Below are 14,826 nucleotides of genomic sequence, written 5' to 3' on the forward strand. Positions count from 1 at the left end.
ATATATATATATATATATATATATATATATATATAAATATGTATATGTAGATATATAGATATATAGAGAGCTATCACCTTCTTGTAATCTGTCACAATTTCTGTTTCATTTATCCCCTCTGCCTAGCGCTTAGCCACCCCTGAATTGACTACACTGTCAATATTTTTGGCTCAACCCTGATGCATGTGTAGGTTTCGTACCAGATTATATGACTAATAAAAATAAATATCAACCTCTTTCATAACTTCACCTCTAACACTCCCCTTTTCCAAAACAAAGTATATGGTTCTCTTTTCTTCTGTCACCTTGACTATTAATTAGTGTTTTTTAGGATATTATGAGCTCCTCAATGCCTAATCGTTTTATTATTGATAATCTAATTTTAAAATATCTGTAATTACTTTCTCTTCCTATCCCTACAACACTCAATTTGTCATGTATTAAAAACTTGGGATCTAAACTTTAGGGAGTCCTATAACATTTGTAAAGAGAGTTTGTTAATAAACACCCAATTACAAGGGTCTTGTGATAATATCTGATTGATGTGCAAAAGGTTTTTTCATTTATATTTTTCATGTGTCCTGCCTGAAGTTGCAGTTTTCCCTCTCTGGATGCATTAATTCTGACTGAACCTGGTAGTGGCCAATTAGTGTACCTGGGTTCCTATGCACAGTCAGATCAATTTAGTAGACAGAGGCCCATTTGACCCTATCTACCTAATCATAACAGCCTCCAGCTTTGAACTGGACCATTTAGAATCCAGAAGGCTGAAAGTGTATGCTAGTCTTTTATGATTTATGAGATTAGAATTATGCAGATATGTGTATTCGATCACCGAGGACACCCTGGAAAAATACTCCCTGCTCCACATTAATCAGATCTGTTCCGATAGTCAAAATGGAACCTACAAGCTAGGGCTAAATAGGGACTGTTAGAAAGGGGGTCTTTGGTTGGCAGTCAGGTTACCTCCTGTCCAAGCAAGGACCCACACTCTAGTCAAGGTAAAAGAGAATCACCCTCAGCTAACCCCTGCTTACGCCCTTGGTAGCTTGGCATGAGCAGTAGGCTTAACTTCAGAGTGCTATTTGTACCAACACACACAGTAACTTAATGAAAACACTACAAAGTGACACAACACAAGTTTAGAAAAATAGAGAATATTTACCTAAACAAAACAAGACCAAAACGACAAAAATCCACAATACACAAGTCAAGTTATCAATTAAAAAGCAAAAAGAGTCTTCATGTAGTTTTAAACACACACTAATACTGTTAGCCTGAAAATGTACCTTGGGTGCGTCAAAAATAACCCCACATGGGTGAGTGTGCGTCAGAAAGGGCTTGCGATGTGTCGATTTCACTCATGAGCGAGACCTTGCATAGTTTCTCCTTTCGTCGGGTCGGGCGCGTTGTTTCTTCTCTCCGCAGGAGAGCGATGCGTCGATATGGTCAGCACTCTCGGGTGTGGGCAGGCCTTGCATTGTTTTTACACACCCAGTGGTGTTTGCGTCGGAAATCCAGCTGCACGATGATCTGAAAACCATGCAGCGCGGGTTGCGATCTCCCAGCCTCGGTCAGCGATGCTGTGCGTCGTTTCTCCAGCTCTCCATGTGTGGATTCTTCAGTCGCGTTGCAGGTGAGTGTCAATTTTCAGCCACAAAGCCGGCAGCACATTGATTTTTCAGCCGCAGATTGGAGTTGGGTCGATCTTTTCCCTTCAAGGCATTCTGTGCGTGGATTTTTTCCTCTTCGGCTGCCAGCTTCTCCTTTCAGGGTCCCAGGAACTGGATGGGCACCACTTGGCAGAGACTCCAGGTGCTGGAAGAGAGAAGTCTTTGCTGTCCCTGAGACTTCAAACAACAGGAGGCAAGCTCTAAATCAAGCCCTGTGAGATCTTCACAAGATGGAAGGCACACAAAGTCAAGTCTTTGCCCTCTTACTCTGGTAGAAGCAGCAACTGCAGGATAGCTCCACAAAGCACAGTCACAGGCTGGGCAGCTGTTCTTCCTCAGCTCTTCAGCTCTTCTTCAGGCAGAGGTTCCTCTTGGTTTCCTGAAGTGTTCTAAAGTCTGTGGTTTTGGGTGCCCTTCTTATACACAGTTTCTCCTTTGAAGTAGGCCTACTTCAAAACAAAGTCTCTCTTGAATGTGAAATCCTGCCTTGCCCAGGCCAGGCCCCAGACACTGACCAGGGGGTTGGAGACTGCATTGTGAGAAGACAGGCACAGCCCTTTCAGGAGTGAGTGACCACTCCTCTCCTCCCTCCTAGCACGTTTGGCTCATCAGGAAATGCAGACTACACCCCAGCTCCCTTTGTGTCACTGTCTAGTGTGAGTTACAACCAGCCCAACTGTCAAACTGACCCAGACAGGGAATCCACAAACAAGCAGAGTCACAGGAATGGTATAAGCAAGAAAATGCTCACTTTCTAAAAGTGGCATTTTCAAACGCAAAATCTTAAACTCAGCTTTACTAAAAGATGTATTTTTAAATTGTTAGCTGAGAGACCCCAAACTCCACATGTCTATCCGCTACCAAAGGGGAATCTACACTTTAATCAGATTTAAAGGTAACCCCCATGTTAACCTATTGAGAGGGACAGGCCTTGCAACAGTGAAACACGAATGTAACAATATTTCACTGTAAGGACATATAAAAACACATTACTATATGTCCTACTTTAACCACACACTGCACCCTGTCCTTGGGGCTACCTAGGGCCTACCTTAGGGGTGTCTGACATGTACGAAAAGGGAAGGTTTAGGCCTGGCAAGTGTGTATACTTGCCAAGCCGAATTTACATCTAAAACTGCACACACAGACACTGCAGTGGCAGGTCTGAGACATGATTACAGAGCTACTTATGGGGGTGGCACAACCAGTGCTGCAGGCCCACTAGTAGCATTTGTTTTACAGGCCCTGGGCACCTCTAGTACACTATACTAGGGACTTACTAATAAATCAAATATGCCAATCATGGATAAGCCAATTACATACACATTTTGTAAAGGAACACTTGCACTTTAGCACTGGTTAGCAGTGGTAAAGTGTCCAGAGTAACAAAAACAGCAAAATCAGAGTCCAGCACACATCAACAACCAGGGAAATAGAGGCAAAAAATTAAGGGAGACCACGCCAAGGATGAAAAGTCTAACAGGGACCTAGTACAGGGATTTTGATAATGAAATATAATTATGAATCCAATGTCAGTATACCGTCACTCACTAATTATCTATTCTTCAATCTTGAATTTTTTGTAGCATGTTTGACCTAATTTCTTATGTAAGAAAGACACCTGCAGTGGATGTATCTTCTAGGCACTACCAGTAGATAGCTTCAGGCCTCTAGAAATCATTTTGGTCATCCCAATGTAACACTGGCAAAGACTCTGAAATGTAATTTTAAATGGTATGTTTTGGCACATTGTGCAGAAAATGAATAGTTATTCTATATATTTCTTATGAAAGGTATGGCAGTTTACAGCTGAAGAGTTAATCTCTCTTGTGTATAAGGCTGCTAGTGCATGGCCACTGCCATTGTCATGATAAAGGCAAATAGTTAATATCTTCATAATTACAGTGTTCATATTACAAGGTAAACAACCTGCCCTTTGATACTGCCGTATTATACTGCTGCGCCATCAATCAGGTGCTAACAGTATTAGATGCAAATGAGTTTCTAAATTGAGAAGTAGTAGCCCTTTAAGTGGGATGGTTTTGTTAGTGATGTAGGAGGAACCCTGGGAACACAGGGAGGCAAGTGGATAGAAGGGTAGCCGACATATTACCACTGACGAACAGGTGGTGATAACCAAAACACACCATGTGCCAAATGGAATAGTAAACGCGATTTCTTTGCCACTGGCAGACATGCTTGCGCTTTCTGGCATTTGCTTTCCGTCCATGGATTGAGCGATTTTCAGGTTTGTGTACAGCACAGGGATTAGTTTAATTTTGAAGAAAATAAAGTTTTTCTTCCTCAGTTCCTGAAAGTGATTTTTTCCTGTTATGTATTACCCCAATCACCTCACCACTGTGTCCAGGTATGCATCTACACCCATAGATCCATTACTATTGTTTTATCAACACACGCTCATATTTGCATGCCGTCCCATGCTTATGCATATATACCTGGGTTTACATTGTGAGTTATTCTCCCAAAAATATATATATTTTTAAAGTTTTTATTTGTTTATTTTTTTATAATACATAGGGCCCAATTTAGAGCTTTGAGAACACGGCAGTGTGTCACACATGTGATGGTGCACCTGTCTAACAGGAGTTAGGTTATTAGTAACCCAGCCAAGAATGTGTATTGGGGCTCTGTAGTAGAGCTGAGAGGCAAACCATTTCTAAATGAGGTTTCTCTCAGGAAGCACAAAGTACAGTATCGTAAAATTACTTTTCCACTAAACCTACAAACTATTTTCAGCATTTTTTAAACTGAATGAAACATTGCTTTTAATCATCGCTCTAGTACTATTCCTGGTGATGACATGAAATAATAATGGTATTCCTTGCAATGCCGGTTTCTGGACAATGCAGCTCTACCTCCGCAGTGACAATAGCTTGAGAGCAATTATTCACTGTGATAACACTATTCCAAATGCTCACTGTACCACTTTTTCATATGTTACACACCAAGATTTATGGTCTTACAAGGCATATTTTAGGTGTGACGTAGCGGATACTTAAAAGGATTTTCCCATCAGTCATTGTAATGGTTTTAAGCTTCAGCATAGAAATATATGATGTCATATGTGTGAATTGTATAAATACACAATGCAGTCGACATCTGACATATAACTTCCGCACCATTTGCTCAATTTGTGTGCCTTCTACTACAACCTTACAGTAAAGTTAAATAAGCCGGTTAAGGTGAAATCAAGGCATAGTCAATCTGTTTAACTGTGGAAAAGCACACTGAATCCTATTGGCAGCAAAATCTGTCAGGAAGTTGCCCTGAATGTATGGGTGTGTGTGTGGGGGGGTGCCACATCACAGCCATAAGACCTGAGAGAGTTTAGATGGAGACTCAGTAATAAAGATGTCCTTTTCTTCTGGTATCACTTTTGTGTTTTACGTGAAACACTTAACTATCCCCCATGCCTTTACTAAGGTGACGTTTTGAGCAGCATCCCCACTTTAATAATAGTTCCAGCCCCTTCGCAGGCGGGAATACGTGGAGGGTGCATAATAAAAGTGATGGCTTTTGATGATATGCGCAAATTACATTTCTAAGGCATTTATCTATATTTCGAAAATTCTTGCCATTCTACAGCCTATAGTGACATTTTTGGTATGAAGCCCCAGAAATCAAAAGGGCTACAAATCATTCTCAAACAGTACCTTGTGGGTATCACTAAAGGTATCAGTCTGTTTATAGTATGCTTCAGAAATTTCACTCTATTTGATTTGTATGAAACATATTTTAGTGGTGGTTTACCATTTTTTTGTGTAATGTATCCTTTTCAGATTACAATCTTTGTTATTATAACGCCATAATCACTGTTTCACAACACAATGGATGGACATAACATGATGTCAACTGTTTTTGTTTCCTAGATTTTTGAAAAACTGAAAGACTACATGCTGATCCCTGTGGCTTCGACAGAGCTGGATAAAGTGGATGGGTTACTTACCTGCTGCTCTGTTCTGATTAACAAGACGCCTGGCCTATGAGTTTGCAGAATTGCCCTTCTTAACTGGCAATAAATACTAGGGGTGGGTGGTGAACTCAGCTCTGCTCGGGAAGTTTGCAGTTTTTTTCCAACTCCCCGCTCCTCTTAGAGCGTGGAGTTCTGAAAAACTCTGCATTACGGAGCGAGTATTTTCCTTGCTCGCACTTGCCAACGTTAAGTTCGCGAGCAAGGAAAATCTTACTTCAGACCACCTCCCGGCGACATTTCTCAACACGGGTGGTTGCAGATGGTTGCTAACGCTCGCGTTGAGAAGCCTTCTGTTTGCCTTGAGGAAGCTGCTGCTACTCAAGCAGCTGAAAAGAAGCTCTGCCCTCTTGTGCTTTGCTTGGTGCCGTTCGTGCTGAATTTGCAACACAGGGCAAACACCCAGCGCTAAAAATCAGCACGAATGGCGCAACCTAACACTTCGCCGCTTCGTGGAGCTCCTCATAGCGCAGCAGAGTTTTTTGGTCACTTCACCCAGGCCTAATAAATACATGCAAGGCTGCAAAGTCCGTGGCCACCAGCTGCAACAAATAGTTGACAATCTACCACTGTGTTTCAAACATTTCTTTATGTGTCATAGGTCCAGACACTACTTTTGTGTCATAAATAATAATTGTTACAAACATACACACATTTATTGGTGAGATTTGGCTCCATAAACCACCTAGAATTTGATGCAGAATACACAACCTAAAGGGCAGCTATACTAGCAATTTGCGTTGTGGATCCATCACTTCTTTGTCGCAACCACAGAGAAAAATGATATTTGTTATTTACAAAGCCACACAAATCAGATTTGCATGTCTTTGCATGAGATTGTTGCCAAAAAATAACGTAAGGCAGTGAATAGCACTGCCTTGCATTGCTTTGCATTAGGGAGGCATTCCATGGGTGGAGCATGGGCATTCCCATGCATCCAACCATACATTTTGCCACATTCCCAGATTTACTAAAGTGAGTAACTTGGGAATGTGTCAAAACGCTGCGCCTTCCTGAAGGAGGCTTGACAAGGATACATATTTGTATTTCTCCTTGCTCTTTCTATGCTTGCTGCATTCTTCCTTTATAGATTGTTTTTGTGCAAGAAGGTACTCCTTTCTGCACAAAAACAATCAGGCCTGCAATGCAGGCACCCTTGTACCATGGTGCAAGGGTTCCTATGTTGCCACTAGGCAGCATACAATACCCCAGCGCTAGGAGACAGTAGAAATGTGTCATATCCTAAACGATATGGTACATTTCTACCGACTCCCTTTCATGCAGTGCAACACAGCATCTTTCCTTGTTACCCTGTGCTGCATGAAAAATTAGTAAATCTGCCCTTTGTGTCAAAAAATTGCATAGGACTTGGGTGTCATCCACCATTTTGAAGTACAATGGTGGACAGTGACATTCTGAATTCTAACAATAAAAAATGTTTTTCTGCCATGTAGTACTAATCAAAATGCTTCTGCTGGCAGTGATCTGAAAGAAATTACAAAAGCATTGAGTATTCTAACGTGTAGCCTGTCAAGGAATTAGTATCTTACATTCTTACACTTTGTGTATTCAAACTAAGGTGTATAAAGCCTTCGTTTGACACATGAAGTGCTTGATGAATTAAACAATTCTTCTTGAAAAAATTTGTATTTTCAGATGTATTTTCTCCACTGAATAAAGTGAAGGCATGGTTGCCCTCAGATGAAATGTAGACAGTAAATTTTGAAATTACTTCACCCATAGACTGTTGTTTTGACATAAATCTCTGCAGAATGTTTAAGTAGATGCCATTTCGTGTAACATAATTGAAAGATAACAATCAGGTACAATTTTAGTGTTCATTATATAAAATGTATTTTGAGTTTTCAAAAAGTGTAGTACGTGAACAATAAATCATGGTTCACAACCAGCCATAACCAGAAAGCCAAAGTTTCCCCATCAGTCTTAGAGGGTTTCTGGGAGTATATGATAGACAAAAGGCACCTGTGCAAAAACTGCTCAGTTTTCTCATATTCTCAGTGAACACAACTTCATTAAATGAGTGCTAAAGTGTAATATACACATCTGTGCAAACATGGCAGGACTGTGGAATCAAAAGCAGCACCTTCATCCGTGGAAGCTGAGGCAGGCAAATCCGTTTTAGCACAGACACCCAGTATTCATCAGATGGTCCATGTCTGAGAAGGCTCCGTGCCTAACATACCAATTGTGTTCACTCTTGTGTCGATACTGTTATTGGGGTGATTTTCTGTTCTGGGCACAAGGTGCCAAATCAGCGTACCTGCTGTGAACTCAGTGAAACTGAATGCTGATCTTTGAGTGCAGGATTCATTAATGAATTAGCAACTGGCAGGTTTTACACAGATTTGCCCACTTTTGGCAAAAACTATATTGCAAACCATTTCGATGTAATGCCGTTTTCTCTGTACATAGAAAAGGCCACCCCATTCATGGGAAAAGGTCGAAAATTAAAACTGCGATTAGCACCAAAGAAAGTAAAAAAAAACATGTCCCTGTCCACAATCAGTTATAAATATGTCAGAAAAATACTAAAATAATTTGAAATTCACCCTAATCCCTAACCTGATCATAAAACTGACTCTAAACCCAAACATGACCATGTCATATACCATCGAGAATTTTCACTTCAACTCTGAGCCCAGACATATTGCAAATATGAACCTGATCTTCACTCTTAGTCTAACTATAATACTGACACAAAATCCCTTTTTAATCTACCATGAACCTTACCCTAATTTTTTCATTTTTTTATTTGCATACTTTATTTTTGGTAAATTGTACTTTCACAGTCTTAGCTTTGACTATCAATTTTGTAATAGATATTTTCTGGGGTTGAGATAAGATTAAGTTATTCATTCGTTAAAACAATTGATAGTGAACAGAGAAGCATATAGAAGGTTTCGTAAGTATTTTTAACATGAAATCTGTAACCTCAGTCATTTTAGTATTGTTATTAAGAGTATTATTGAGGGAACAAAACTGATGAATTTGTTTAAAACGGATTATCTCTACCATTAAGAAACTGTTTTGTTTCATACAGTGCTGGAGCGATTATTCACTTAATATCCTACCTATCTCTGGATAACACTAACTTTTAAAAAGTGTTCCTTTATTTTTAGTTTTGTTATATTGCGTGGATGCCAAATGAGCTAGCGACTGCCAACAATCACAACAACCATTCTAATTAGACTGTCGCCTTATAATCAAAGACAGTCTACCTACCGTTAAAGCACTGCCTCCCAGAGATTAATAAAACTAGTCTATATGCAATGCAGAATGAAATGAATGCAAATTTTGAGAAGGATAGAGGAAAATCGGGTGGATCCTATAAGGCATTTCCGCTTCTAGCCCTTTGAAATTCCTACTGGAGAAAAAAACCTAGGAACACATTTAAACCCTTCAGGCAGCAAGTTCAGTTACAGTGAAAATCTACTTTGGCACTAGCATAAGAAAACCATGAGTAGTTTTCTGATACTAAAATCCAAATACTTTCCAGATAGCTACGGCAGTTTCTCAGTTTATGGTAAGTGCAGCATTTTTTGGTAATTGACCAACAAATAATATCCAAAAATTAAATTAGCATTTTCTCACAACTTTGAGCATGCACATCTGCCATCCTCCTCCCACTTGCAGGTCCAAAATTATCAAAATGCATACATCCAAACTTTGTGCAATGTCATAATTTGCCTGTCAACATACCACTTTTTCCCCCAGTGACTGCATTCCTATCCAAAGACCTCTCAATGGGCTAGCTGCACTTTTCTACTAGTCGAAAAATGTAGTTGCAATTGTGGCAGTAATTTTGCAGCCACTAAAGAACTTCAAAAAACGACCTTTATACTAATAAGTTGGTTATTAGAGTTCTGAATCATAATGGGTTGCATTCTGACCTAACTCATGAATATTAATGAAGTAGATTACAAACTGTGTCTCACTATGAATAGAGGCCATAACAGAGATGGTGGCCTCCTGGGGTTTATCAAAATAAACAGAGCTGCATTTAAACTTTGTGTTTGTTTAAGAGTTGGCAGTAGTCCCCTAACTGCTTGCTCTTTAACAAAACCTTTCTTTTTAGAGTCACAAAGGGGAAGGGGGCCCCAAGGGGAATGTGAGTGTACTACCACCTCGTTTGAGGTGTCAGCACAATGTCACTGTTTTGCCATTGGATTTCAGTTGCAAATAATTGGTACATATGAAACTGATTTGGTATCTGGAAGGATGCCTGCAACATGTCCCAGTATCAATTAGGACTCCCATTCTAGGAGTCAAAAAATCTTTTCTGTCTAACAAAATCAGATTAGTACCTACCAAAAAAGCATTTAATGGTCACAAATGCTGAATTGGAAGATTTTCAACCAATAAAGTACTTAGCCCAACTGGCCCAATATTCTCTTCCCTTTCATCAATGACCTCACATAACCACTCTGGAGTGAGATAATTCATTTCTATACTCCAGCAAAAAAAAATCATATTCGCACAGTAAGGTAAGTTTACCAATTGTCTCTCAGTGGTAACTTCTAAGTCATGGGAACTGATTTAAAAATATTTTACCTACGGCCTGGAAAACTACCATTTAAAGTCACACCTACTCATAGCAAAATCTTTATGAACTGGGCCAACAATCTCATCTAAGAATTCTTCATTAATGTCTTCACACTTCTCTGCCAATGAGTATGTCTTGTATAAGCTGAAACAAATACATTATTATGAATGCCAATAGCTGAACAAACATTTCTTATCAAAACATAAAGCAATGCTCTCTCGTTCTCCTCTCTTTCTCTTGTAAACCAATCCACACCGAGTTCTGGAATCAAAAAGGGATTCTAAATTCTGCACTCAAGAAAACACTCTGTTGCAAATAAACAATTGTTTCCCATTCACAAACCATTTACTGGAGTACATCTCGAAAACTGCTTTCACAGCTTTCCAGGCATACAACTGGGAGAGATTTGCCACTTTTAAAATAATGGTATTTGTCTGATGCAGTCATTCGTGTACAACTCCATATCTGGGAAAGCAGCTCATTTTGTTGTATTTTCTACTCTATGGGATAAACATTTTTTCCATGGAGACCCCCCCCTCACATACCCACGAAGTGTGTGGCTGGTCGTTTCCCCAGTCCACCCTGGAAGATGATTTACTGTAATCATTTACAGGAGTAGTCACTGTCCATTTATAGGACTGTAAAGTAGTGGATGGTAGTTTGTGAAGTCCCACCAAAGGGCATATTTGTGGGTATTCAAAAACTGACAAAGTTGACCATGCAGTGCCATGTCCACTACCTAACCTAACACTTGCATGCTGTTTACATGTGTATACTTGTGAGAAGATGCTCCCTGTTCCTAAAATAAATATCTAGACCTGCACCACACATTTTCAAGTTTGTAAAATAATGTCTTTGCTATAAACATTGAATGTTAATGTTCAGTGTCAATAATCTCTGTATTACTCTTTTGAAGAGGTGTTTTTTTAGTTCTCAGTGAAATAATATCAACTGATCCTTCCATTCCTCATTAAAACCTGCCCAACCTGCCTTCACAAGAGGGATGGAACAAGGATCTTTTTTGGAAAAAAGTAGTGAACTGACCTCTATTTGATCCATTGCTTCGACTCAGAATAAAGCAAAGTCATTCCATTGCCCCCAAGGTGTCAACCCACATTTCTGAAGTGAATATAGAAAAGGGCTTGCAAATTATTTGCCTTAAATCTTAAAGCAAGACTAATTGTGGAACGTGTGTTGCATTGCAGCACCGTAGGTATAAAGGGGGAACATTTGAATTTTTTGAGAATCAGAGTGTTCTTTTCTTCTGTTTATTAAACTAAATATGTGTGATGAAGCCAAAGGCTTGTAAGACATATTCTGAAATCTATACTGTGGTCGAAAATGTCCACGGCACATTTATGACTCTTAAATAGGTGTTTGTCAAGGAAAATTGTGTAATGTATATTGGAATGCATGTGCTTAGCCACTATTCACTTAATGGATGGTCAACCCCATGTACTAAGACTTTTCATTATATTCTCTTACACTTATACTGACCACGTAATGTTCGTTGTTCACTTTTGTGCCAATGAATCCTCTGTCAAAGCAAAGCCTGTTACACTGGAATATGTTTATTGTGAATGTACACTGCCCTTATGTTTGTGCCACAAAATGGTGAAATAAAGCTTCAGTTGTAAGAAAACATAGAGTTGCGAAATTTGTTCTTGTTACACAATGTGGAAAATAACATGAATTTTGAAATGTGTATAAACAGCAGCATCAGACATACATAACAAGCGGGATCATACATTTCTTAAGAGGATATAACTTACTAGACCTTATGTTTAGGATGTTGGTGTGATGGACAAAGATAGTTGGCCCAAGATTAGGGAGCACAATTCGTTGTGACCCTGTCAAAGTTAAATGATTTACTAGGATACTAGGAATAGAAGCTACAGTAGGGCTATGTAGAGACTGCCCTTGCAAAAATCAGCCTAGAATGGTGTTCTGCTCTGCTTCAGACTGAGAGGGAACACAGTGAAAGGAATGGTAGGAATGCAGCACTCATAGTCTGAGTAAATAATTTATTAACCCCTTAGCTGCTGGGCCGTTTCTCCCCCCCAGTGCTGAGCCCTTTTTTGGCTATTTGGGGTAGTTTGCGCTTAGGCCTTCATAACTTTTTGTCCACATAAGCTATCCACCCCAAATTTGCATCCTTTTTTTCCAACATCCTACGGAGGGATTCTAATGGTACCCATAGTTTGTGGTTTCCCCTGGAGGAGACCAAGAAATTAGCCAAAATACAGTGAAAATGTTGTTTTTTCCAAACAAATGGGAAAAAAGGGCTGCCGAAGAAGGCTTGTGGTTTTTTCCCTGAAAATGGCATCAACAAAATGTTTCTGGTGCTAAAATCACCATCTTCCCACCTTTCAGGAACGGGCAGACATGAAGCAGAAAACCACATTTTTCAACACAAATTTGGCATTTTACTGGGCATACCCCATTTTTACTATTTTTGGTGCTTTCAGCCTCCTTCCAGTTAGTGACAGGAATGGGTGTGAAACCAATGCTGGATCCCGGAAAGCTAAACATTTCTGAAAACTAGACAACATTCTGAATTCAGCAAGGGCTCATTTGCGTAGATCCTACAAGGTTTTCCTACAGAAAATAACAGCTGAAATAAAAAAAATATTGAAATTGAGCTGAAAACAACAGCCATTTTTCTTTATGTTTTACTCTGTAACTTTTTCCTGTGATGTCAGATTTTTTAAAGCAATATACCGTTATGTCTGCTGGACTCTTCTGATTGCAGGGATATATAGGGCTTGTAGGTTCCCAGAGCCAATAAATGAGCTGCACCCTGCAGTTGGTTTTCATTCTATACTGGGTATACAGCAATTCATTTGCTGAAATATGAAGAGTGAAAAATAGGTATCAAGAAAACCTTTGCATTTAAAAAATGGGCTCAAGATAAGGTTTTGAGGAGCAGTGGTTATTTGCACATCTCTGAATTCTGGGGTGCCCATACTAGCATGTGAATTGCAGGGCATTTCTCAAAGAGAGTTTTTTTTTACACACACTCTTATATTTGGAAGGAAAAAATGCAGAGACAGATAAGGGGCAATAACACTTGTTTTGCTATTCTATGTTCCTCCAAGTCTCCCGATAAAAATGATACCTCACTTGTGTGGGTAGGCCTAGCGCCCGCGACAGCAAATGCCCCAAAACACAACGTGGACACATCACATTTTTTGACAGAAAACACAGCTGTTTTTTGCAAAGTACCTGCCTGTAGATTTTGGCCTCTAGCTCAGCCGGCACCCAGGGAAACCTACCAAACCTGTGCATTTTTGAAAACTAGAGACCTAGGGGAATCCAAGATGAGGTGACCTGTGGGGCTCTAACCAGGTTCTGTTACCCAGAATTCTTTGCAAACCTCAAAATGTGGCTAAAAAAACATGTTTTCCTCACATTTCGGTGACAGAAAGTTCTGGAATCTGAGAGGAGCCACAAATTTCCTTCCACCCAGCGTTCCCCCATGTCTCCCGATAATAAAGATACCTCACTTGTGTCGGTAGGCCTAGCGCCGGCGACAGGAAATGCCCCAAAACACAACGTGGACACATCCCATTTTTTGACAGAAAACACAGCTGTTTTTTGCAAAGTGCCTACCTGTAGATTTTGGCCTCTAGCTCAGCCAGCACCTAGGGAAACCTACCAAACCTGTGCATTTTTTAAAACTAGAGACTTAGGGGAATCCAAGATGGGGTGACTTGTGGGGCTCTGACCAGGTTCTGTTACCCAGAATCCTTTGCAAACCTCAAAATGTTTTCCTCACATTTAGGTGACAGAAAGTACTGGATTCTGAGAGGAGCCACAAATTTCCTTCCACCCAGCATGTTTTCCTCAAATTTCGGTGACAGAAAGTTCAGGAATCTGAGAGGAGCCACAAATTTCCTTCCACCCAGCTTTCCCCCAAGTCTCCCGATAAAAATAGTACCTCACTTGTTTGGGTAGGCTTAGCGCCCGCGACAGGAATGGATCACACAAGGGTCAATGATAGTCCTTGCATGAGGGCTACTGTTAACCCTGGAGTGATTAATTCCTGAAGCAGGAACTAGGTGCAGGCACACAAGCGGGGTTGTGTTTTTTTCAGGACAAGTGGGGAAACACTGGGTGGTAGGAATTTTGAGGATCCCTACAGATCCCTGGACTTCTGCTCATTGGAATGCAAGGAAAATGTGTTTTTTAAGCACATTTTGTGATTTCAAGGGGATTCTGGGTGAAGGAAAACTGGTGAGAGCCACGCAAGTCATGCACCCTTGGACTCCCTTGGTACTAGTTTGTTAAAGTTAACCCACCACTCACACTGGTTGGTTTTAGCACCTCCAGAAATTATGGTTTCTAAGCATGATTACTTATCAAAGTATCTGAATATTGAAACCAAGCCTTCTGAAGGTGGGCTATAAAGCCGCGTCCAGGCACCAACCTCTTTATGGTCCATTCACACGCCATTCACGCACAACAAACAACCCTTTCATATCGCCAGCCACAGGCCCAATCCAACCAATCACTGCACTCACATTAACTTACTGCTGCCAGACAAGGGCCCATCACATTCACACGCCACAGAACGGAATAGGTTTGACTACATTTTA

At 40.3% G+C, this 14,826-nt stretch overlaps 1 protein-coding gene across 1 annotated transcript in view; it reads left to right on the forward strand.

Moving 5' to 3' along the window:
- The window catches only part of DDAH1 (dimethylarginine dimethylaminohydrolase 1), a 519,240-nt gene extending 507,370 nt beyond the window's left edge, over nucleotides 1-11,870 (forward strand). Inside the window, exon 6 of the mRNA XM_069232269.1 lies at nucleotides 5,564-11,870. Within this exon, the coding sequence (XP_069088370.1) occupies nucleotides 5,564-5,680 (117 nt within the window). The 3' untranslated portion in view covers nucleotides 5,681-11,870. The remainder of the gene's footprint in view (nucleotides 1-5,563) is intronic.
- The last annotated feature ends 2,956 nt before the right edge of the window (nucleotides 11,871-14,826 follow it).

The sequence above is a fragment of the Pleurodeles waltl genome, chromosome 4_2, assembly GCF_031143425.1.
Source record: "Pleurodeles waltl isolate 20211129_DDA chromosome 4_2, aPleWal1.hap1.20221129, whole genome shotgun sequence".
NCBI classification, from domain to species: domain Eukaryota; kingdom Metazoa; phylum Chordata; class Amphibia; order Caudata; family Salamandridae; genus Pleurodeles; species Pleurodeles waltl.